Source organism: Bacillus rossius, chromosome 12, assembly GCF_032445375.1.
Source record: "Bacillus rossius redtenbacheri isolate Brsri chromosome 12, Brsri_v3, whole genome shotgun sequence".
Taxonomy (NCBI): Eukaryota; Metazoa; Arthropoda; class Insecta; order Phasmatodea; family Bacillidae; genus Bacillus; species Bacillus rossius.
Window position 1 is genome coordinate 22,522,850 of NC_086339.1, and position 26,457 is coordinate 22,549,306.

Here is a 26,457-nt window from a genome sequence, read left to right on the forward strand (position 1 = left end):
GACACTAGCGCTACCTACCTCCCTCATTTAGAAACATACACACACACACCCCCTCACCCTCCACCACCCCCTCCGCAACGAACACGCCTGAAGTTACCCGACGAGATATATCGATCCTACCGAAGTTGGCTCACGATCAATACACCCAACCACCCTCCACGTGACGTCACCAACCCAGACAAGCACCTGTCAGGAAAACACCTGTCAGAAAAACACCTGTCACACCTGCACCTGTCGGACAGGTGCACGACAGGTGCAGGTGCACCTGTCGCTTTGTTTACAGTGTCCCAGAACCGGCGTGCTCCCCCTACTGGTTTTGTTGTCAGTTTAAGTTGATGCAAAATATAACTCTGGTTTCATAATATTTAATTGTAAACATTATTTTGGAAATTTAACACGTCAATGTTTTGTACTTTTTTATCCAACCTTATAATACAAGAAGAATTAATTTCTTCAATAGTAAATTTTAATTTTTGCGATATATTTTGGGAATGGGTTGAGTATTGATGATATATTAGTAGACTAGTATACATTAATTTTTTTCTTTAACATATATTTAAGTATTTGTTGAATGAATATATACAGGAAATGAGGTACATATGTATTAGATGAGTTCCCCCCCCCCCCCCCCCCTCACAATTAACAAAATAATTTGTGCAATAAAATTAAGTGCCTCTGGCTGAACTGCACTGCACAGAGGTGAAGGGACTCTGATGTGAGCACTCCTGTTACACTTGCTTCTGCTGTGCTCAAAAATAACAGATAGTTTCAGGATGGCAGTGTCAATATGAACTTCATTTAGCTGGAAAACTCCATAAAGAAAAAAATACAAGCATATAAGAACATAAATTTACTTTATTGTAATGTAATGTGTATGATTTTATTGACAATTTTACAAAACAAACTAAAATATTGATTCTGTTCCACATCACTGATTTCGAATGAAGCGAGCAAACTTGATCATACTTTAACTTGTATAAAAGAACAGTTATTTACAGCCACACACAACTTACATACATGCATGCTATCAAAATATAATGGAGAAACATTTTAAATTACAATACAGTTTAATCCTAAGTACTCTTGTTATAATTCTACAAACAGTAGAAAACAAAGGCAAATTTGTTAAAGCTATTCTTATAAGCTTTCACCGATCACCATTATTTTTTTTTTCAACAGTACATACATTAAAAAAATCTGTACAAACACACTGTTTTTCATGCACCAACATACACTGGTGTGTTAGATTCAAAAATCAATCTTTATAAATAAATATTATAAAATGCAATCCTGCAAAGCTCCCTAGTTTTGACAAGTAAGGCACTTTAAGTCTAAGAGCTCACTACAGCTATGACACCTCCAGACTTAAAGAGTAGCATCAAAACTAAGAGGTAAGCACAACTTACTAGGCGACTAACAAAATTGCACTGCATGTGATTGTGGGCGATACCAGGGACTGAAACTCTATCGCAATGCAAAAGCGCAAGGAAGGAATGTGCTTAAACTTTCATCCGATTAAAAATACTTTACTATGATAACATAATGCGGCACTACATCACAGAGTTAAATAATTCATTTCAATACATGCCATTTCATTAAGACTCTTTGGTTCCACGAACCAAACATAAGATATACATACATATATAACAATCACAAGGAAACAATTTTTGTAACGGTATAAAAAAAGAAACAAAACCGGTTGAAACTTTACGTCAAACAAATTTATATATATTTTACTCTGTCTTTACAAGTTATATAATAAGGGAAACTAGCGATGGTTCCTGTTTACGGGCCCACAAGGAAGACAATGTGATGCTTTTATGACGCTTCTTCGCCGTCTACCGAGTCGTCTGCATTCATGGTCTCGTCCGAGCCAGTGGTGATGGAGCCTCGCTGCGAACTAGCCAACCGAGAGCCAAGTCCAATAGTGCCACTGCCTCCACGCCTGTTCAGTTACAACATGCCAAAAACACATCAAAGTTAAATCTTGGTTAGTTAGGTATTTTTTAGCCTAAATGTTAAGAGTACATCAAATAAAGAAAAATAAAGAAAAATTAAAGTCATGAAAAGAGACATGCATCTTGTGTTTTCATTTTATGGCACAAAGTTGTATTTTTTTTTCTTTTCCCCCCCAAGTTATTTTGCACATTTATGCAATTTTTACTTACATATTTAATTTAATTTTTTATAAATGCCAAAAGAACTGTGTAATTTATTTACACAGCACTACAGATCATTTCTAATACCAGCAATACAAAGTAATGCAAATTTCAGCACAAAAATATACTATCATCTGATAAAACTGGCATTAATGGTCACTTAAAAACAAATCAGCATTCATTTGCATACAATATCAATCCCAGGTATTATAGAAGATTCTCCAGGTACTTAGTACATATTTTTCTCCCTTTTTATAAATCTAAATATCTAAATCCAGAACTAAATTTTTTTTAAATTTGTTAAACAGAATATTAGGCATGCTAAAGAATGGAAACTAATGATCTTTTTGTATAAGACTAACCTAAACTTGTAGTAACCCTGGTTATTGCCCTTTCCACTATGTAAATGAGTTTTCTAAGATTTATTATGTTTTTGATAATCAGAAGTAACACTTGGTAAAGTTTTCTATCATTATGTAAATAACGTGCTTGTGTAAATGTGTGTGTTTTTTGTCCAAAAAATTCACCCACCTGAGCTTGTTCTTCAGGTTAGAGATTTCACGAGTCATCTGTTCCTGGCTTTCCAACATGTCCTCCATTTCACGTTGTGCCTTTCGTTTCTGTGCCTTCTCTCGGCTGACCTCTTCTTCTGCTTCATCTAACTGTCTCTTGAGCATCTTCACTCTAGCATTCACCTGTCAACCAATTATGAAGTGTTTTAAGAATACACCAGGTACAAAAGGATGGTATTAAAAATTTCCCCAAAAGTAGAAAAAAAAAAATTGTCATTTCACAATGTCACATTATCAAAATTAAAAAATCAATAAAAAAAAAAATTAGCAAGAACAGCTTAACATAAACTAAACTAATTAAGTATGATAACATCTTTAAATTTTTCCCAAACTTAGTACAGTGCTCACAGAAAACATACAAAATTTAAATAGATGGAGTCTGTGAAGATTAAAAACTACAAAACCAGGAATGGTTCCATTATAATTTTCAGGGTCTTGGTATAATTTAACTAAAATAAATTAATAAATAAGTTAAAAATATGAAACTTTTATGTTCAAAATTTCAGTTAGCCAATGAAAAATTAATTGTTACACAAACATTTAAAACACATTTTGTTTTTGCAATAACTAACAAAATATTGCTGATGCCAGGATGAAGAAATTTAATGCAGAAGTGAACTATGTTAAATATATTCCGAAACAAATAAAATAACTGTTCTAAAATATTTGATCATATGGTATCAACAGATGGAATATTTATTTAACTGCAGGTGGGCCTGTGCATACTTTCAGTACCTTTTCAACCTGTTCCTTGTACTGGTCGGCGTGTCTTCTCTCATCCTCCAACTGCATTACGAACTCCTTCAGCTTCTTGTCCTGCTTCCTGTTTATCTTCTGCTGAGCAAACCTCTCCCTGCAATAAACACCCAGTTACCAAACAACTCCAGACACTTTGCGGTACCTGTTCCACAAGCATCATACACACTTGCATGGCTTGTTTCACCCTTTTACCATAACTATGCTAAGTATTGAGGGGGGGAAAATTAGATCAAAAAATTACCTAAATAAAAATTATTTAATGATGGTGAGAATCAAACAATTTGTTAAAAGAAAAATAAAGTTCAACCTCAAATAGAAGACATGGATTGTATTACAATATAGGATGAATCCCAATTTTTTTCAAATTCATAATCACTAATTTAAATCCTAACGAGTACCTCAAAGGTAAAAAATTAGGTCTACGTATACCGTAATATTAAAAATAATCTGTAGGATGATTTATGAAAGAAAAAAAAAATCAATTTTTATAGTTTTACCCACCCAAAACATGTATTACATACATTTTAAGGCAAATTCCATTTGATTCAGACTTTCGGTGATCCAGACTAATTCCGGTCCCATCTAGTCTGGTTTAACGAGGCTACTGTACAATGATTTACTTGGCTCAGTATCTTCATATTTTAATTCATGCTTAAGTGTGCTGGGTGTGAATCACTCAATACTGTAACAGGTCTTTCACCCGGCATTCTGCGGTTCAGCACATTACCGTATCTACCCGCAGAAGGGTAGCCACTGTGTATGGGCAGAAAAAATATAACATTTTCACCATAAGGGTTGCCCTCGAATAAGGGTCACACCATATTATCTGGCTTCGCTAGAGTTCCAAGTTCCGTGTCTCAGCTTGAACAAGGGAGGTTACACTGTAAAACACGATCAAGCTAGACGACCCAGACTGTACTAACTTGGCCTCCACCTCCAGCTGCTCTTCCAGGTTTGCTATCTTCGACTCCAGCGCTGCGATTGTTGCCTTTGTTTTCGTACGCTGCGCCGTCTCCAACTCGGCGAGCTTGGCCTTCAGCTCTTTGTTCTGCCGCTCCAGCATCATGCGCCCGCTCTCCAGCTTCTGCGTCGCCGACCTCTCCGCCGCAAGATCTGAAGCAGACAACTGCACGTCACGCTACCACCCTCCCAAGGCAGTGACTTGTCTTAACGCTGGAACACCACCTCAACTTAAATGTCGCTCTGCCCAAAACAATAGACGTATAATTAATTAATAATTATTAATAATTATTAATGGTTATATTTACTGCCCTTTTTTTATTATTTAAAATTAAAGATTTTGGTGCGATATTTTTTTTTAAATTTATAAATGCTGTTTATTTTGTGAAGGTAGTACAATATTACATAAACAAGATGTTTAAATGCCATTTAGTATTTTTTTTTCCCAACAAGACATAATTGTACTGATAGTGCTACAAGCCAAATTTTACCTACTTGGTTCAAAAATAACTAGCGAACACTTGTATGCTTCAAGTATACGTTTGAAACTTTTAAGGTAAAAATGAGGCAAGGAAAAAGTGCAATATCATTTGAGGAAAATTATTTTTAATCCATTTTGTCTGAATATTAGGTAGCTAACTACATGCTAAAATAAAAAAAAAATCCTAAAATTTGGGATCATTAACAATAAAATATTGTTCTGACTAAAATTTTTACAAAATTTGATTTTATTTCACAAATTTACCAGCATTTTAGTGTCATTTATGGTATATTGAACCACACAGTGCTATTTTGGTTTTATTACAATTCACAACAAATTTTTTTCCCTACATATGCACGCAAATAATGTACAGTGAACGTTAAGTTATCTAAACATTCCTAAAGGTGTAATGTGTGTGGCTGAAAAGCCTGTGGCAATAATATCTCTATTCCACATAAAATAAACTTGGTCACCCTAGCTTATTCCACTCACCTGCTGTAAGTTGTTCGATAGTAATGAGTCCTTTGCGTGCTCTATCCATCAGAATTTCAGAGTTACTCTGTTCTTCCTCCAGTTCTTCTTCCAAAGTCGCAATACGCGCTTCGAGTCTTCGCTTCTCATCCAACAGTAATGTTCTTTTGAAAGAAAAAAAATCCACATAATACAGTTAGATGCTGCATCAAACATAGGTATCCTATTAACTGTCTGATAACAAGCACACAAATATCAAGTGACTGGAAGGACATAGATTAGATTCCTTGCAAAGCTAGACATTTTTTAATGCACTGCTTTTTTTTTAAAAATTGATTTATGGTTGGTGAGTATGTTAGCATGCAAGCCAAATTCTAAACATCCACCGGCTTAAACCGAATCGCAAATGCTCCATACATATTATAACATTCTACCTTAATCTTTCATGTCAAAGACACGTACATTCACCCTTTTTTTCCTCTTAGGTTAGAACAAGTACATTGATGGCTTAGAATGAAAACCTCGTATCTCAATTTTTGGACGAAAATACATTTTTTTTTATGTTTTTGGCTGGAAAACCTCGTATCTCACAAAATGTTTGGCTGAAAGAAATAAAATGTGCATTCTACTGCTTTCTATCGGTAAAAAAAAAAGAAACCACGTATATCAGTAGCACGGTTTTTTTGTCTCTGCTGTAAAATGTGCATACAAGCCATCGACATGTTTCAGTCTGTTTGAAGACGCCCGGAGGTGGAGACGGGAGCTCACCCGCGGCTGGCGTTGTTGCCGATCTCCTCCTGCAGCTCGTCGCGCTCGCCCTCGGCGCTGCGCCGCGCCCGCTCCGCGCCGGCCAGGTCCTCGCTCAGCTGCACGATCTCCGCCTCCTGCGCCTTGAGCCGGCGCTCCGCCTCCTTCACCTGGGCGGCCAGCTCGTCGCGGCCGGCCCTCGCCTCCTCCGCGTCCCGCACCGCGTCCTTGGCCTGCGCCTGGACACCGGCGCCGCCCGTCACACGCTTACAGCGCGTCGCTTCACAGACACGTTCAACAGCGTAGCTGCGCGTCGAACACCTTGTGAGATGACCCCGTGTCCATTCCATTTCATTAAACAAGAGTTGGTAACATCACCAAGCCAATGATGTACTACTGGCTCGCTGTAGGAAAGGTTTTGATGGAGATTAAAAACTGACGAAAACTAGCTTCTACTGCGCAGCTTAGGTTCCCCCCCTTCCTTCTTTGCGACAGAGAGGGAGCGACGGAAATTCTCTGTCGCCAAGAAGGGAAGGGGGGGGGGGGGGGGGGGGGAACCTAAGCTGCGCAGTAGAAGCTAGTTTTCATCAGTTTTTAATCTCCATCAAAACCTTTCCTACAGCGAGCTAGTAGTACAGCTTGTTGAAAGCTGGCCATCAAACTTCTTGTGTGCGTGTCCACAGCGAATGACCACTTCACACATGCCTCATCAGACTGGTGAGCTTACATGAGTAGGTAGATACATGTCCACATGCCTCCCTAAATTAGGTACTGTCTTCACCCCAATAAATTGATGTGCTTCATGGACTACGGACATCTCGCACGTGGTTTGCGAGTGTTTCCGTGAGAAAGACATTGCAAATAATTACTGACTGGTTGCGGTTGTGATCACCTGGTTGTTGAAAAAAACCTAAACTGAAAAAGGGTCAGAAAATGGAAAATCATGGTGCGGAAAGTATGTTGTGGAAAAACATGTACATGACTGGAGGGGGAGAAAAATATTTATGAGTGATGCTGTATTGCAATAAAAATTTATTTAAGAAATGAAAATTTAAGAGTGAGCTTCATCAGCAATTTTCCACCTTTTTTTATATAATCTTTATAACATAGTATTGATTTTGATCATTCGTGGATGAGATGTTAATTATGCTTCATTGCAGCAAACAAAACAGTTGCAGTTGGTAGCCATTTTACATTCACGATGCTTTTTATGTTATCATTCACAGTTAATCCCTAAATAAATTATTTACTGCGTGATATCTGTAGGGAAGTGTATTTGCAAAAAGATCTTTACTGGCAATAACGATTGCTGAAAAAAAATAACTGGCAGAAATTAGGTTTATTGAAAACCTTAAAGGCAATTATATTATAACTTTGAATAATTACCAAAGTCCTTATTAGCCATTTAATACAAACTCGGAATATGATCACAAGTTCTGTTTTAAATGTTTGGTGTGAGGCTTATTCGTTATACTAAACAAAAATTTTTTTCTTGGTTATTGTCAAAATATTTGGGGTGTGATGCTTATTGATAAACACGGTATATCCCTTATGCCACTGTTGGGTGGTGATGGTGTTTTCAGCATTGCTACGAAAAACTAGTGTATGTCACATTCTACTAGTGCAAACTTTAAGTGTATCAAAGGGACAGTTGGCTCCCTTGAGGGTGCATCTACTACTAAATATAGATGATTACATACTTTATTCCATGTTTAATAACTATATATGGTTCATACACATGACTACCACAGTACTATATCTCAGTAAGGCAATTCTGAATTGTTTCCAACAAAATGAAACTTAAATTTTTCATTAATACATGTAGTTATACATGTATAATTAATACATTTTTAAGTTCATCAAAATCATATTTTAATTCTGGCAAATTGTAGACTCAAATTTCTTACAAGGAACAAACACAGCAGATGTTGCCAAAAAGCTGGTCGGTTTTCTTGGTATATAAAAGTTTCCTCCACCGTTAACATTCCATCAATGGTCTAGTTTCTCATTATTTTCACCTCAAATTTTCCAAGTATAATCATATGATGTTCATCCAGATTAAGTAGCTGGCTGGTAACTCATCTCATCTGATATGGTTTTCTTTCATGTAGGAAACACCATGATTCATAATGTACAGTTAAATAAATAGTAAATAAATACTAATAAGTTATCTAGTTTAATTAAACAAGTCTGGCATACCTTGAAGTCAATTAAGCAATTAAAAATTAGGATAGCTTCTAAAATATATTTTGGCAATATGTTAAGAATAAATGCATTATTTAAAAAAAAAATTCATTCTGAGAACATTATAATTAATTAATTCACAAGAGTTAGTATGCTTACTTTTAAATGCTTAATTTACTAGCTTAAATACCTAGTTTATAGAAGCAAACGAAAAAAAAATATGGATACCTACCATAACCGAAACTTTCCACTTTCAGCAACAAACAGAAGATACAAGAAAAATCACTTCTAGAATACTCTTTGTCTTATCTTTCCTCACAAAAATTCTACTTCACCAATTTTTCCTGTGTGGCAAACCTACACTAGGCTTGAACAAAAAAAAAACTACTACTACACCAAAGTACACAACATGCAAGCACTGGTGAATTCAAACAGATTGTCAGCTACTGCGAGACCCTTGTAAAGAACAAAAAAAGCAAGTAATGGAGGCAGCTCATCAAGGAAGCTGACAAAAAGCCGGCACTGCACTGTACGGTGGAGTGTGGATGGATGGTGAGAGAGGGTGTGCGAGATGGCGAGAGAGGGGACGAAGCAGAGGCGGCTACCTGCAGTTTCTTGAGCTGCTTGAGGGCGTCCTCCTTGACCTTGTCGTGCATCTCCAGCTGCTGCTCCAGGTCCTTGAGGTCTCCCTCCAGCTTCTTGCGCGACGCCAGCGCGGCGGCGCGCTGCTTGCGCTCGTCCTCCAGCTCGGCCTCGGCGTCGCGCAGCTGCTTCAGCAGGCCGCGCCGCTTCTCCTCCGCCTGCTCCTCCTTGGCCTGCAGGTCGCGCTCGAACTGGGCCCGCAGCGCCTGCGTGTTCACCTCCAGCCGCAGCTTGGCGTCCTCCGTGAACTGCAGCTCGTCCTCCAGCTCCTCGTTCTGCGCCTTCTGCTCCGCCAGCTGGCTCTCCAGCGCGCGCTTCGCCTTCTCCAGCTCGTGCACCTGCGACCACCGGTCCATCCCTCCGCCTCAGCTTGTTGCACGACTGTACGTCGCTCATGTGTGGACGTAGTTATGCAAAAAGGAACCAACCCACATGAAACCTATTTTGAATATTTCGAAGTTAAAGTTATTTTATAAATTGTCATTCTCGTATTAAATAGGTGATTATAAAAATCTGTTCAAAATGTTTGTAAATTTTTAATTTTTTTTATCTAAAACTTTTGCCTAAAACAATTTTTAATTAGGCAAACACTGTTGCAAGGGGTTGGAAAGAAAAAAAAGAGGGGAAGAATTAGAAAAAAAAAATTTTTTACAACTCTCTTAGTAGAAACACTATCAAATACATTCAAATTGTCCAATTGTTTGTAAATCACTTTGTTGCGGGCCAACCGCATGACTGTACGTCGCTCGTGTATCGTCGGCTTACTTCCAAAACCTCGTAACTCCATTTCAGTCAGTTTTACAGGAGAACTTTAAGAGCTTTCGGAGCACGGTTTCCACTGAAATAAGATACGAGGTTTTATAATTTGTGAATAGAAAAGAGACTAAGTAGAGTTGACTTACGAGGTTTTATCAGCATATGCACTATGAAAAATATGAAGAAAAAAATACACCAAACACATCCGGAATATAAAACTTGGGAAAATCTGGACTTGCGAGGTTTTAGAAGTAAGCCGACGATATGTACTCTTATAGTGATATAAATATGTCTGTGAGTATTAGGTAGATTAAAAAAAAAAAATACTACTACTCATTGTAGCGGTTACCATGGTGCGACTTCCGGAAAATTTTTACATGTCTTTTTTTTGTCTCATGGAAATGGGGAAGGTTTTTTTGAAAGGCACAAAAATCTGTATAACCCCAATAATATAGAAAATATCACATCCGTCTGAACGCATTATAACTCGTAAGAGTAATATAACAAAAACTTTTGTCTCAATAAGTTTTTGATATGACCAACCATTACTGCAAGGAATAAAATAAACCTTAAATAGCTGATTATAAAAATCTGTTCAAAACGTTTGTAAATTTTATAATTTTTATCTAAAACTTTTGCCTAAAACAATTTTTAATCAGGCAAACACTGCTGCAAGGGGTTGAAAAAAAGAGGGGAAGAATTAGAAAAAAAAAATTTTACAACTCTCTTAGTAGAAACACTATCAAATCCATTCAAATTGTTTGTAAATCTTATATTTTTCTCAAACATTTGTCTGAAACAATTTTTGACTATAAAAACTTTTGAGTTGATGATGGTTTTGGGGTCTATGGACCATGAAACAAAAACCAATAAAAAAAAATTTCTGGAAATCGCACCATGGTAATGGCTACAATATAGGATGTCTGCACTGATTTGGTCGAGTATAACAGTAAAACACACCTTTTTACTTTAAACGTGAGATGCTGTTTATGAAAAACAAATTTAAAACTATTTTTTACATGTAAAATATAATCATGTGGCCCAAAATTTACAAATTGTACTGCACATGTGTTGTTTGCTGATAAGTAGGAAACAAAAGAACATTAAAATAACCATGTGCATTCATAATTTGCACACCAACAGTCTTTATTACGGAGTTTTAAATATTATTAGCGAAATTTAGGGAATTTTAAGGGCCCTTTTTCAATTAAAGGCAAATTAAAGACTTTTTAAGGATGTTAAGTAGACGTACAAACCCTATACTACAGATACACAGTAAGCAACAATGCCTGTCACCTTATGTTACTGTTGTGTGCACACCAGCAGACCACACTCAACTGTGACTGTTTGCTACGCCCAGGGCTGGCTACCTGCCCAACGCGACAACTTAAGTGGGGACAAAGCAGCTTAACTCATTTAACAACCTCTTTCTAACACTCATCGTTTTTCCCTGGCCACAGCCCAAGAGCACAAAGCTTTAATCTTTTTTCAGCAACAGTTACTTGGCAATCATTTTTAGATTGCTAGGCCTGAACAACTTTGACTCGGAAGTCTGCCAATGACCACATCCAACAAAATGTACCTAGCCACCACAATGACCTCTCCTCACTCGGTACAGGTATTGGAAAGGGGGGGGGGGGGGGGGGGAGGGGGGAACAGAACACGTTCCAGCATATATAGAGAGTATTCTTAAACCTCGACTGCAAAGTTACAGTTAAGTCGCTGCCTAGCTGGCTGAATCTTGTTCACAGGCAAAACTGACATACTTCACCCTATGAACCCTCATTCTAAATGCCTCACACACAAAAAAGGAGAGAAGTGGAAAACTTGGGATGAAAAAGAACAAACAGGCTACTAGATAGGCTACTTCAGAGCAGGCCTCATGCTCGCATCAGAAATGCTTCTTGCCGGCCAAGTACTCTAGTAGAATAAAAAAAAATAGAGCATACTTTCGTTTATCCGAGATTATTGAGAGGAGAAATGCCACGGTTATCCCAAATCATGGATAATTCGCTAAATTAATGAACATGGTTACATAACCTAATAAAGTATTTGACCTCACACTATTGAAATATTAATTATGATCATTTAAAGAGTTCTTACCACACTATTTGTCAATTTAGCATTCATTATTTAAATACAATACTACTCTTTCCTAAAAAATTAAAACTTAAAAAAAGTGCATCTCTTTTTGCTAAAGGAAGCATAAACACAAGTGTCATGACAAACCTTTAGGAAGAGGGTAGTGCCAAGGCCATTTCAATAGCCTCTTACAAGGAACAAAGTGATTGTATGTATTGTTAAAATTAGAATTCATTTCAAGCTAAACGACTTTTCAACAAAAAGATAGCACAGAACTTATTCAACAGCTCGTAGCCAAAAACAGAGCATATGCATCATGTGACACGTGAAATAAATATTCGGATGTTTCTTATGGAAACTAATTAAAATTTCACTGAAACAAGAGTTAGTGAAGTAGGTAGATGACTCGTGAACCAAAGGGCAAATATGCTGTATTTTATTACGGTACCGTAAAATGAGGTGAATAGGATCAGTTTGAAAATTCACGTTGGAATGTCAATGGGAAATATGAAATAAAAAAATGTTTTTATCCATTCAAAACTTGAGTCTTTATCCATAGTTTCTAGTGGTTTAGTCATGTTCTATTATGTCTAATGGTTTTTGCAAAAAAACTATAAATATTGTGTGATCCTATTCACCCCAAATATGGGGTGAATAGGATCACTCACTGAAATGTATGCATGATCCTTTTTGTAGAGCCTGTGGTGTGAAAAGGATCAGTGTTTTTCTTGCAACTAACAATTTTTAATAAAACAGCCATGTAAAATTTTTTTTTATAATTTTTTTTTCAATAAGATTTTTCACGTTATTTGTAATAATACATAGCTTAGGCATAAAATGTTTTTATTTTAATGAACATACCTGTAACTATTCTTGAATATCTTATATATTACCCGGTACAAGTATAGTCTCTTCTAAAACAACAGAAAAGCACCACAAAATTATAATACATACTGTATGGTCCTGTATAACTAACCACTAATGATTTGAACTTAAGTTATAATTTTAGCAGCATTTCATGAAATTGAGTTGTGGTTAAATTTGAACTTGAGCTGGCCTCTCCGGATAACTTCTGGTTCTGACCTGGCTGAAGGTAAAAATGGAAAAGTCCAACACAGCTGGAAACACATATATATGTCCCGAAAAATCTCGTGTTTGTTTGAATCTTAGAAAACTTGCTTCAAAGGTTTCACAGTCGAGTTTCTGCACAACTTGACTTATGTAATACAGAAGTTTGCTGGGTCCTGGTTTGCTTCCAGTTTCTGCAGCGAATCCTACAAGAACCCAGTCCTTAACGTGAATGTCATCTTCCGATACAGGCTCTATGTTGTTAAATGTCCTTCCAAACTGTGTCACTTTTGATTCCTCAAGCTCTTGACTTTCAATGGAACCATCGGAAAAGCTGTCATCAGAGCTGTCATCTGCAGTGTTGTTTCTTTTTTCTGGAAAGGCAACATCTTGTGTGTTCTCAGAGTATGCTTCTTCTGGTACTTCTGGTTCATAATCTTCATCTGATACTGGTATCGGACACTGGACACTTTTACCTGCTTCCACAGGTATTTTCTAAATAACTTTTAACGATAAGCTGCAAACCATACAAGTCTAAAGGATATCCCCATTCTGCACATACTAAGAGTTTTTCAACAAGCAATTTTTCTTCATGTTCGCTTAACACAGTCTGACCACCAATGTGTTTAACTTTACCCTTCAAGTGTCTCTGCAGAACAGTGTAGGGAATTCCATACTTCTTACTTGCTTGTCTAATTCTTACTCCATGGTTATACACATCCTTTCTTGCTCTTTGAATGACATCAAGATCTGGTTCACGATACACCTTTCCTCCTGGATTTGGAATATACTCACGGGGCATTTCAAACTTGTAGTGATCCTATTCACCTCCAAGTCTAAAACACAATGCAATAGAAATATAAAATTAGTTCCAAAATCATTTATTTCATCACTAAAATAGAAATGTTAACATCAAATAAATCTAAATACATACCTGAATAATATATCCAAATACAAATACAAAGTTATAACTCGTCATATATACTACACATGAAGTTTTCGTACACTCACAAACTTGATTGACTTAACCTCAAATTTCAGATGGCTGTTGTGTGAAGTGCTGCGAACATGCAAAACATTCATACACTTCAAATGTCATGTAAACAAAGCATAAACACTAACTAATTGTAATTATTTTCTGTTGCCATTATTATTCATGTCCCAATTTTTTTCATCTTACAATGAAGTTTTGATCCTATACACCACATTGATCCTATTCACCTCATTTTACGGTACTCCAAATGTTGTAGCACTACATGGCCAGCGACCATTAGACCATGTCACAGACTTTGAAATACACAAACCTTTAACATTACTGCTCAGAGCCACCAACACACAAGATATTCTGATATACAGCATTAAGATAAATATATTTAATATGCATAAAAATATTGTTTATATTAGGCTAAAAAAAAAATCTTTTTTTTTATGACGACATGTGGATTAAACAGAGAAATTTTTAACAAAAAAGAAAGCAAAGGCTTAGTATTTTACAAAATTCACATTCCTCAACAAAAACATCCAAAAAATAGAGAAAAATAATGAGGTCTGTTTGACAAGATTATCAACTTGTTGAAATAAACACCGTTCTAGACACAACAGCCATGAGAAATGCACTGACGACAAAAAGCTGGAGAAAGACGTGCCTCCATGAACGCCTGATGAGTACGGGGATCGCGTCGCTTTATCATAACCACCACGTCACATTTCACTACCAGCACTCTCTTAAAGCTCATCAGATGTAAGTGCAAGTGGACCAAGTTACAGTGGACCATGATGATACCTCCACTTGAACAAATATTTTTATCATCGGAGTGTTTACGGGGCCTGAGTCAATGTTGCCTGCCGTTGTGTGCAAACAACTTCATCAGACTATCTATCTACTTAATGATATTTAAAGTATTTTTGGCCAGCAGTTGAAAATAATAACAGTTTCAATTTTGCACATATTAACATTTAACCATTAGTACACAGTATAATGTGTGTGTGTGTATGTGTGTATATATGTGGGTGTGTGCATGTGTAAATGTATGTGTGTGTGGGTGTGCATATATATATATATATAATTTTGTAAGTCATTAATTACTCAGAAAGCTGCATTAGCATGTATATAGTACGAACCTCATTATAAACAACCTGGATCAGAAGCAACTGTTTTCTAAATATTACTTGTTAGTCACAATATTTTTTTTAAAAAATTTTAAAAAATGTGTTGATTTAGTTAACTCTATTTCTATATAAAAATATCTTCATAAAGGTTGTCAGTCAACTATCAGAACAATGTAATGGTTTTCTTTAACATTTGACCACTTGGATCAAATTACCATAAAAATTATTAAGATTCAGCTCCCTTCTTTTATCCTTATAGTTTACCCCTACATTGAGTGCTACACAACTCTTTAAACCGATTGCTTGCCAGCAACTTGATGGGGACAAAAATCCACCTTGGGAAATAACAGTCTTCAGCACATGCAACCATGAATGACACACACACCAAAATCTAGAATTCAAGCCAAAAATGTTATTTTGCATGACTAAGCACCTACTGTGTTCATCCAAAGCCATAGACTCAAATGCTCATTTTCTTCTAATTGACACATGTGCGACACATTCTTTAAGACTCACTACAAGTACTTAATTTTATATATATATATATATATATTTTAATTATTTCCAAGCCTACGGATAAACATAAGATACACTATACTATTGGCTCCAACACAACTAGGTTTACATTCAAATAATTAATAGTGATAATAATTGGAAAAAGATAAACACAGCAATTTGTTTTCAAGTTAATAAAATAATTCCAATGAAATTTTAAAAAAAAAGTCAGCTTTACAGCTACAGACTCAATTTAATGCTAAATAAAATATGTAAGCTAGAGCAGATTTGTTCATAAAAATTTTAATATAATTACTAATTAATTTTTTTATCTGTGGATAGATTAAATTTAAAATCTAAAACAAAGAATGCTGATGCAAAAAAAAAATTAGTTAATAGTTTAAACTACTAAATGAATATAATTTTAAGAGTATAAATTAAAAACATGAAAACGGTCACCTTTGCAATAATATGTTGGTATATGAATCAAACGCTTGGCATTTTGAAGACAAGATAGATTTAAAAAGATGACATCTTTTCACGTACTATCAAAGTCGTATTGTTAATAATGATGCACATGGACATACCATATTAACCTTTAACTACTTCTTGGCTTAAACAATATTTTCACATTACTTTAGCACCTCCCCCAAAAAATGCAGTTTGCTTCTCACATTCATAAACAAAACCAAAAAGGCAATATTTTGATGATTTTTGAATCCAAGCAAACAAAAAACATAGTAATAGTAATTAAGTAAAAATTTTTTAAAAAGCCATGCATCAAACTCAAGTCATAACCAAACTAAACTAAAAACTTACATACATTGATTTACATTACAAACACAAGCATACAAAGAAGCAGAAAACAAAAAGAAAAGGAAGCTTACCTCCGCCTGACCAGAGCCAAGAGAGATGGGCACACAGAAGAAAAACACGTGTTTTAACATGCCAAAGGGAGTACAGCTAGGAACCCCAAAAAAAATGGAGAAGCACGATATTCATAATATACGACAAAATTCAAAGGTTTTTAAACTTTTGTGAAAACCCGAATCATGGAATGAAATACGACCATTTTCTACATGTTCACCGACACCGTTTCTCAAAGCATCACACGGTACATCATAGAATTGTAACACAAGAAACAAAGTTTGGTAACAAATTAACAGAGTATTATTTTCTTCAACTACAATGTTGATCGAAAGAATCTGTTCATTTAGAACTTACACAGTGTGTGCATGATTAAACAATTTGGAAAACATGACTAATTCTTTCGGAGAGTTCTTGTGCTGTCTGATATTTACTTTTGAATGTGTTTGTCTGAGCTGTGTTGTCCATAATACCTGTTTAGGTTCATCCTTGGATTTATCTGTTAGATATCAGCTGATTTAAGCTTGTTCTCTGTGGATTTATGTTCTATTTTTTTATTCTCTTCTTGCATTCATGATTTTTTTTTCCCATGAAAAACAGTGCAAACTGCAATGGTGTATGTCTATGTCTAAGAAGTTGTATTAAAACAAAAAATTGGTATTGAAATTTAGAACTAACATTACTTTTTTCTACACCAAATTTTACAACACTTCTTATTTACACCATTTTTGATCAGTTATATCTACCTTTTTTTGGGGTCCCTAAGTATATCTTTTAATAACCAAAAATCCATAATCAGTAAACTACAAATCTAAACATCTATTATAACATGACACAGTCAATTTTACACACTAGTACTAGAAGTGCTTACTAATCATCTAGGTCATACAATTTGATGATTTTTATAACTACTTTTTAATTGAATTATTCATACTTGCATGCAGTTTAACATTCATTTTTCCTCTGACCATTTCATAACACAAAATAAAATAGTCTTAACAAATACCTCATAAACCACATTACCTATTTTGCTTGTTTTATAGTAACTCTTTTCACTTATATAGGATGCTTAAATCATTCTAATTGTAAGGGTTTCTTTAATCATTCTTGACCGTTTACTGCAATGGTCCGAGGTTCTGACACCACCAGAGTACACTGTAGAAGAAAGGGAATGTTGAAAGAGAGGGAATTAGGTAGGGGGAATGTAAGGGGAAGGACAGGAACGTTTTAGGCAGGATTCTGGATCTCTGGTTAGGTATTTGCCTTGGTCTGGTGGAGTTATACGAGGCGTGTCTGAAAAGTAAGTACTGTTTGGTTCCTTAGCTTAACTGCGTCATGTCATTATTACTCAGTGGTACATCTCAGCACTGCTAGAAGCACATGATACACTGTTTCTACTGTACAGCACATTTGCACAGCACTGTTTGTTGTTTCCATTCAGACCACAGTGTGATGTACTTATTGTTTTTTATATATATTCATTCAAACCTAAGGATATTTTCAGTGAAAATTAACATGGAAAATGTGTGTCGGTGAGTTAAAGCCAGAAGCAAATGAGACCCGAAGTAACCAATAATCGACCTGCCACAATACTAGTATATCTTTTTAATTCATAATTAGGGATGTGCGAAAGTGACTTTATCCACACGAAATGAAAGTGAAAGAAAATTTATCAAGTTTCGCGAAAGTGAAACGAAAATGAATTTTTCTATGAGATAAATATATTCTTAACGAAAGTTAAGCGAAATTTTTTAATTAACAAAGAAAAAAAGTGCCCCAAAATTTGCTCTTCAGTAATAAATTCTATTACATAAATCATTTTGGTACCTTTTGATGTATATATAAATATTACTATTTAATAAAATCAACATCCGCCCTAGACCACACAACAAAGCCACATGTCACTCGTAAATTTCAAGAATCAATCCAGATCTTTCAGCGCACAGACTATTTCCTTTACAGTCGTAATGTCGCAGTCTATGATAATATATTTATCACGTGCATGGTACTGATGAAAAAATACGTGAATACTGCGGAACGGCCACCATCTTGCACCACTGTCACACATGGCTAGCTCAGGAAGCTGTAAACTAGGCAATGGACATGGTCAAAACAAAACATAACAAATGGTTGCTGCCAAGTGGTCATTACATGCAGTGACTTGTTGACCTTTTTGTCTAATTGGCTGTATATTATGAGGATTTTATATGCCAGTCAGAGTATGTAAAATTTAAATAAAGCAGACGACAATGTTTTTGTTTGGCTGTGCGCGAATAAAAGTAGGTACGTTCTTTGTTTATGTGTATACGGTAAATACTAAATAGTGTACTAACAGTTCTGGAATGTATGTTTTACGAATATAGTACCTACACTACTGTTTGAAAGCAAATGAATCAGGTAATTTGTCAAATATTGCATGATTTTTTGATACCTAGGCCTACTGTAATCACGGTTGAATTTTTGTTTACTTTATCTGCCATGTTTGTTCAAATTATGATTTTACCGTATTTTCATTAACGTGAGTTTTTTTCATCACCACGTAAATTAATCTTAATGGAAATCTTTTTTCTAATTAATGTCTTTATATGATTTTCATATGTTATTACATTATTAGTAATAACAATCAAATCATATAAAGACATTACAGTAGAATCTCAGTGCTAAGTACTTACAGGTACCTCAAGTTTTTGTACTTAGCACTGAAACATGCATACATATCATTACAAAGATAAAAAAATATATAAAAAAAATAGCTACAGGAGAGCCGCAATGCCATATGTATTCGCAACTGCGACTTGCTTTTTTCCCCGTGTCTAGTTCTCTGAGTATATCCACTTTTTCCTTAAGCGTGAATTGCTTTCGTTTCTTTTTATCTCCAGGATCATTCATATGTAGCACAAATACAATGCGGTGTTTAAATAACGTAACCTGAAAATAAACTCAACAATAACAATAAACAATCCCGGCACAGACATCAAACAGTATTTTTAGCGTAGCGTAACACTTTTGTCTAAATAATTAATACTTCTCTCAAACCTCCGTGTTTCGATGTATCGAATGGTGTTGTGTTGCTCACGTCGCATACTACGTACGGTATAATCTATGGTTGTGCGCGCAACTGTTTGTTAACTTTGTTTTGAGAATTTAGAGGTTAGAAAATACGTTGCGTTGGTATTTGTGTATCTTTGTTCTATTACATTAATCATTTAGCTGGAAATTTATTTACCAGTTTAAGTAAATTTTGGTGTAGTAATGCCACGCTACTAGTAGAATTTATACGTTATAGTGAAAATGATACTTTAAACTGAAACCGTTTTGCATGGCGAAGATACGATTTTTGGCGGGGACTTAAAAAAAATTCGTTAAGTGAAATATACTTTATAATAAGGAACGTTATCGTACCGGTATTATACTGTACATTTTTATTAAATTACGATTTCTTTTTCAACTAGAACAAACGAACTTCGGTAAGCTATTGAACTTTCGTTTGGCTCGAAATATTTCGCTAAAAACGAACTTCGACAGATGAAATTCTTACCGAAATCGAAAATGAAAGTAGCAAAATTTCGATTTCGGTATCGGTATACCGAACATTCGCACAACCCTATTCATAATGTTGTTATTACCTTTCCTTCATATTATAATCATGGGAACAACATAATTTTCTATGATGGTAATACACGCAGTGTGATAAAGCAAAACCCTGTAACGTTTTATATTGCATAAACGTTGCACTGTTATTTTGGGGCTTCAAAATTTAGAAACTAAAAAATCTTTCTTGAATGTCCCATGGTGTTTGTGGTCTCACTGTTAGATTACAAGCACTTTGTGTAGGTAGTAAATATGGCAGGATAAAGCACCATGCAATGGATAAAGTAACATGCAACAGAAACCAGTTTTCAAGTTAGTGTTAGGCAGTTTGATTGTTACAATGAAAAAATACAGCAATTACCACTACCGTAAAAACTGTTTAAGCTGTACCCACACAATACAATATTCCATCCTATACAGTCAAAGGTTTCAGTTCCACCATTTTCTCAGTAACATAAATGTTAATTTTTTGCATGTAACATGTTGCACATAAAACAATGTATTTTAAAGTTGAAATCTATTATTCATTCGGATATTACCACTTACTTATTTAATGAACAGAAATACGAAGTTGTCCGATGTGAAAAACTTTCTTTTAAAGATATTTTCAAATATTATAATCTTTATCTGTTTCTCTTCTCCACCGCTGTGTACCACTTATAATAATGTAGCAAGCATTAGTTAGCATCACTATCTTTGGCAACGTTGATACCCATATAGAATGTGGGGACATAATATAGTCTCACTACTTTTCAAACTTGATTTTAGTATAAAAATGTGTGGCGATTATGCGATAAAATACGGTACATAGAATCAAAAGCTTCTTAACCGAGTACCATAGACGTGCAACGTGCCATGCACGCCTTTGGTCACTAAGCCGTCAGCCCCTCTCTTCCTGAACACATGGGCTGGCCGTGGCAAATGGGCAAGAGAGCCCACGTCTTCCGCCATGGCAAACACACCTGCGTCTCCAGTTGCCCTGAGCAACCGCACTGGGCGCTGACGAAGCAGCCCAAACCCACCTAACTGGTCACTACCTCCAACCCGCCATTCTGCTACCAGGCAAACCGAGTACGCATGCATACCTACCAAATTTGTAAGTCTTAATCTGGTAAAAGAATAAAAGAGAATTTTAACTATTTTTTTCCAGATATACAAAATATCACGAGTCCTATTATCTTTTCAACCATATGATGACCGCAAATACAAAAAAAGGCTAAAGCAAATCTGAGTACATTAGAGATGATGGTCAAATCCATATAATATCTGGAGAAATAAATTCTTTACACAAAGATGATGATGATGAAAATCAATAATACTAAACTAAAAGGAGCACAATTTTGCCACCCTTCATATCGAAAATTATATTTGCCAAGTTAAGGCACAACTTATTGGAGGCTTAAATGAGTGAGAATTCGTCAGTCAGTCCGACAGTAAAACTCAAGCACTAACAGCTTGACTCGGAATGTGTTAGGCCTGTGCAAAGATTATTTAATATTTCAATTCGACTTCACCAGGAAGTGTTATTGCTTCATTTTAAGCTTTGTATAATGTGAAGTTTCGCGCGAATTATGAAACTTGAAACATGAAAAACCTTACATTAATTGGTCCTACGAAACATGCAGTTTAAATGTGAGTGCATAAATAATGTTAGTGTGCCAGGATATTAAAAATTAATTTCACAAACTAAATATATTATTATTTATGTAAGTAATGTTGGGACTATTGCTATTGATTTTCAAAATAATTTTTTTAGTTAATGTTAGGTACTCATATTTGCTATTTCCTTAAGTTCTTATCTGTGTGTTAGTTTAAATAACATCATAAAGATAATTATTTAATCCAATAGATACACTCTAAAAAAAAATTTGTACTTTTACAAGGGAAATTCTTGGAAACCCTGTTGCCAAGGATATTTCTTGCAAAACTACAAGGCAGAGCCTTGCAAAATCGCACACGGTACAAAGCTCTGCCTTGTAGTTTTACAAGTAATATCTTTGGCAACAGGGTTTCCAAGGATTTTCCTTGTAAAATATTCTAAAATTTCTTTCAGTGTAATCATTAAAAAATTATTTTCTTTACATCACTCATTTCTGAATTTATTAGTTAATTTTAATACGGCTTTGTCGACAAACATTATTCACTGTTTGATTTGACTTGGCGGTAAGCGCGGGTACTCACGTTCTTGTCCGCGGTGCCCTGGTTGTTGACCAGCTCGTCCAGCTCGGCCTGCAGCTGCCGCTTGCTCCTCTCCAGCTCCTCCACCTTGTCGCCCATCTCGTCCAGCTCCCGGGTCAGCGACAGCACCCGCGTCTCCTTCTCCCGGGCCTCCTTCTCCGCGGCGTCCCGCTCCTGGGCTATCTGCTCCGCCACGGCCTGTCGACACACGGCGCGGTCTCACTTCCGCGGAGCCCACCCCGCGACCAGCCGGACATCATTTCAGGATTTCATTTTCAGGCCGATTTCATTTTGGTGTTAATGTTTTTATTTTTCATGAAATCTGTTTGTTAGCATTTTACGGAACAAATATGATCCTTAAATTTTCCACTGCACTACTTTCTCCAAAAAAAATTATCATTTCAACTGATACACAATTAACTTTTTTTCAATATAACGATTTGTAACAAGCATGTCTACATTTTTCGGAACAAATAAAATAAATCTTTTCGGAATTTTTGTGTTTGAAAAATGTTCTAACATCATAATATGAAAATGAGTAACTAATAGTAACAGTTACAAAATTTAAAATTTTTAATATATAGGTATTTGTCATTAGAGTTAAGTTTTGATTTGAAAATGTTGCTCAGTCACATGATGTTAATTGCATTTTGTTGCCTTGTGGTGTATTAACATGAATTTTGGTGACGTGCTCTTTCGGTGTTTTTTGGTTTTATCCTTTTATCGCAATTCATATATTATCTTGTCCCTCATAAAAGGTACAAAAATCACCAATGGTGGTATTTTGATGAAGAAAAATCACAACATAAAATGTTTTGGGACATGATGAAAAATCTTGACTTTTACAAGAATGTATACCAATATTATCATAAGTCCTCTTATGTTTTAAATTTTAAAAGTCTCCCACAAGAGAGATGACACATTAAACAACTAAGTGTTAATAACACAACATATGCTCGTAAAACCTACTTCTCTTACAAACTTAATTTTAAAAACTACATCACAGGTCAGAGTGGCTACAGAATTGAATAATATATTGTGGTGCTTTTAACGTTTCTTTAAATATTTTTAGAAATTTTTCAACTTGTTAACTATTTCTCCGAGTTTCTTTCTTTGGCTCAGTTTGCATGCAATATAAAACAGAAAGCAATGTAATACACAAGTTTACAGTGAGCTGAAAAAGGTCAAACTGCAATTGACGAGCATAAACCAGAATAAGTTGTGAGAAAATTAATTAGCAGATGATGCTCATGTCCAACTATAGTGTCAAACTCATGGCACATGGTTGTTCCTCAAATACGCAACAATACTGCAGATATAGATGAAGGTGTTAACCGTGCCGAATTATATAGCCATTTGGTTCTTTTAGTCTTCCTAATCACAATTTCACGTTCATCATTAATAACCCAAAACTTCCCAATTCACTTGTGTGATTCCATGAGGATTCAAGGTTTCCCTAAGACATTTTAATGCCCTTGGTAGTTCATTTTCTTTTTCTCTGTCTGTAGCCACCCAGCCACCAGGATTAAACAGGCACAGGAACAGCCACCAGCAAACGCACCTTCTCCTCCGCCAGAAACTTGTCGAAGTTCCGCTGCTTCTTCTCCAGCTCCAGGACCTTGGCCCGCTGAGCCTCCAGGTCTATGTTCGTGTCCTCCAGCTCCGCCTGGAGCTTCTTCTTGGACTTGTCCAGCCTGTCGTTGGCCGCTTGCAGTTCCTCCACTTGCCGCTGCAACGCTTCTATGTCCTGGTCAAACAATTTACATTTTTAATAAACTTCAACACAAAAATAACACAAACAAACCTGCAAACACCCTAATCCAAGATGAATTCAACTATTGGACTTTTAATAATATATTTTTAAGAACATATTTAGAATGAACAACATTAAATATATTGCTATTCAGAAAACTTGAAATATAAAATGTTAAGTAGTTATATGAGAGACAACATATTTTAACATACTTATAATGAAATATCAAACATTAACTGCATATAAAATTTCTATAATCCTGACAACTTGCTGTCATGAACACATATCACTGACAGTTTCATCGGCAAATGAGCCTGCACGCACTGTCTAGATCAGTGATGACCCACCTAAAGAATCTTTCAATAAAAAAAACATAAGTTATAATCTCGTGTAATAGCAATCTTTGTGTGCATATATGTAGGATAAGTTGTCAGCATACACTGTTATGAAGGCATGGTATTCTCAAAGAAAAATTGAAAAATATTATTTATATGTACCATTTTTATAATATATACAGTGTTTCGTGGTAATTCTTCTTGGATGAAAAGGTTGGGCTCTTTATTTTTCTTTTAAATACTAAGTTTAAAAAAATTATAATTTTTCGCTTCACACTCTTCAGAATAATAATACATTATTAAAATTTTTTCTATGTCCCTAAACGTAGCTTAGGTCGTTTTCCAGTTTTATCCATCCGGCTTCTCACTTTTATTTTCTAGAGTAGGTTTTAAAAATCAGTCACTGGCTTACTAGGTTGACCGGGCCAAAGACTGAAAACAGCTGATGATGATGATGATGTTATAAATTTAAGATTTATTCACAGGTGTGTGCGACTCATTAGTTTGAAGTATGATATTTAGCCGTTGAAAAAAAGAGTGCAACTGGCCATTTGTGGCATGGTCCACAGTGAAATCTCAACACAACATACTTGGAAAAAAAAAAAAAAACACTTTTTTTTTGTATTTAATAATGAAAGTACTTTATACTGAACAACTACTAAATGTTAAAACATATTGCAGGACCTAAAAATATATATGTACTTTAAAGAGAGAAATCCTTTATAGTGAGGTAATTATATGAGGTTTTACTGTGGACCACACCCAGGGGCGTAGCCAGGAGGGGGGGGTTTTAGGGGTTCAAACCCCCCCTCCCCCCCTTAGCACCAAATCATTAATTCATTTCTTATTCATCACTCAAACAAATTTCATATTAAAATTAATAAAATTTTTACCATTACAATATTTAAATTTAAGTACCGAAAACTGTTAAAATAGCACCTTAAAATCCAACTTTTCCCGGGGGAAGACAACTGGACCCCCGCTTGTAATACGGAGGGGGGGTTGGGGGCGACATGCTTCTTAACACCCCCCATACACAAATCCTGGCTACGCCACTGACCACACCACAGCACACGAAACAGCCCCTCCTCACCTTGGCCATCTTCTTGCGCAGCTCGTCGAGCTGGGCCACCTGCTCGGTCTCCTCGTCCGCCCTCTTCTTGGCCTCGGCCAGCTGGACGGTGAGCATCGCCATCTGCTTCTCCAGGTTCCTCTTCGCCTCCTCCTCCTCCTCCAGCTGCTCCTGCAGGCCCTCCTTCTCGCTCTCCACCTGGCGCAGCCGCGAGCTCAGCGCCAGCTTCTGCCGGGTCTCCTCCTCCACCTGCGCCTGCAAGACACGCCGCCCAAACGTTCCGTCAGCGGTCCGACTCCAGACACAACCACCGACCAACAAACTACATTCACGTATACCGATGGAACCAATTTCACAACTTTTTCAGCACTCTTTAGTAAAATTTTCTTGCGACTGTTTTTATCAAAAGGTCATTTTGTATCTTTAAAACCATGGAAATACACTGTAGTGTTTCAATACAACCCATCCAGACAAAGTCGAAAACATGTTATTTGTCTGTTACGTTACTAACTTCTAAATTGGGTTCAGATTCAAGAGTTCTGGTTCTCAGTTTCATAATCCACATTATAAGAGGAAAATGAGATGTGAATCTCCCTAAGACTACAAAGTTGATTTTGCAAACAACAGATGAATTTATTTTCTAAAATAATGTTATATCTATAGTGACAATAGCAAAGACATTAAAATAGACAGGACACAAACGAAACCAGGCAAGTAAAAAACACAACAAAACATCAAAAATCACTTCAAATGGAGTTGTTCTGCGAATGTGAATGCAGTGTATTTGCTACTTCCGACAAAGACCACCATGTCATCCAAAGAGATTTTTGGAATTGATTCTATTCTGTCTACTTCAATGACGTATTACCGTTACCACTCACAATTTACTGTATCACTAGTTTTTTCTGCTATTTCTGTAACATAATTTAAGTGGAACTCCTTTGAAGACCCACCACTAAAGGGGCCGCCCCATATGTACGCACAGCAGTTAGGCCTTCAGGCTAAACAAGAGACAGTTCCGCCTGTGGAAATTCCCACAGTCCAACGGTTCCGAAGATCTTCCGGCTGGAAGCTCCACATGTCGGGTTTCGCTCGACAAAACCAGGCGCGTTCAAGCCAATCAGAAGGCCGAAAGCCCAACTGCTCAATAAGTTCAAACCGTTTCGAATCTGACTT

At 36.1% G+C, this 26,457-nt stretch overlaps 1 protein-coding gene across 1 annotated transcript in view; it reads right to left on the bottom strand.

The window, feature by feature from the left end:
- Positions 1–837: 837 nt before the first annotated feature.
- Positions 838–26,457, bottom strand: part of LOC134537689 (myosin heavy chain, non-muscle) — a 160,856-nt gene continuing 135,236 nt past the window's right edge. Inside the window, exons 21-30 of the mRNA XM_063378406.1 lie at positions 25,303–25,536; positions 23,683–23,868; positions 22,125–22,319; positions 8,939–9,313; positions 6,171–6,388; positions 5,424–5,566; positions 4,414–4,603; positions 3,467–3,584; positions 2,691–2,854; positions 838–1,945 (exon numbers count right to left, since the gene is read on the bottom strand). Of these exons, the coding sequence (XP_063234476.1) occupies positions 1,819–1,945; positions 2,691–2,854; positions 3,467–3,584; positions 4,414–4,603; positions 5,424–5,566; positions 6,171–6,388; positions 8,939–9,313; positions 22,125–22,319; positions 23,683–23,868; positions 25,303–25,536 (1,950 nt within the window). The 3' untranslated portion in view covers positions 838–1,818. The remainder of the gene's footprint in view (positions 1,946–2,690; positions 2,855–3,466; positions 3,585–4,413; positions 4,604–5,423; positions 5,567–6,170; positions 6,389–8,938; positions 9,314–22,124; positions 22,320–23,682; positions 23,869–25,302; positions 25,537–26,457) is intronic.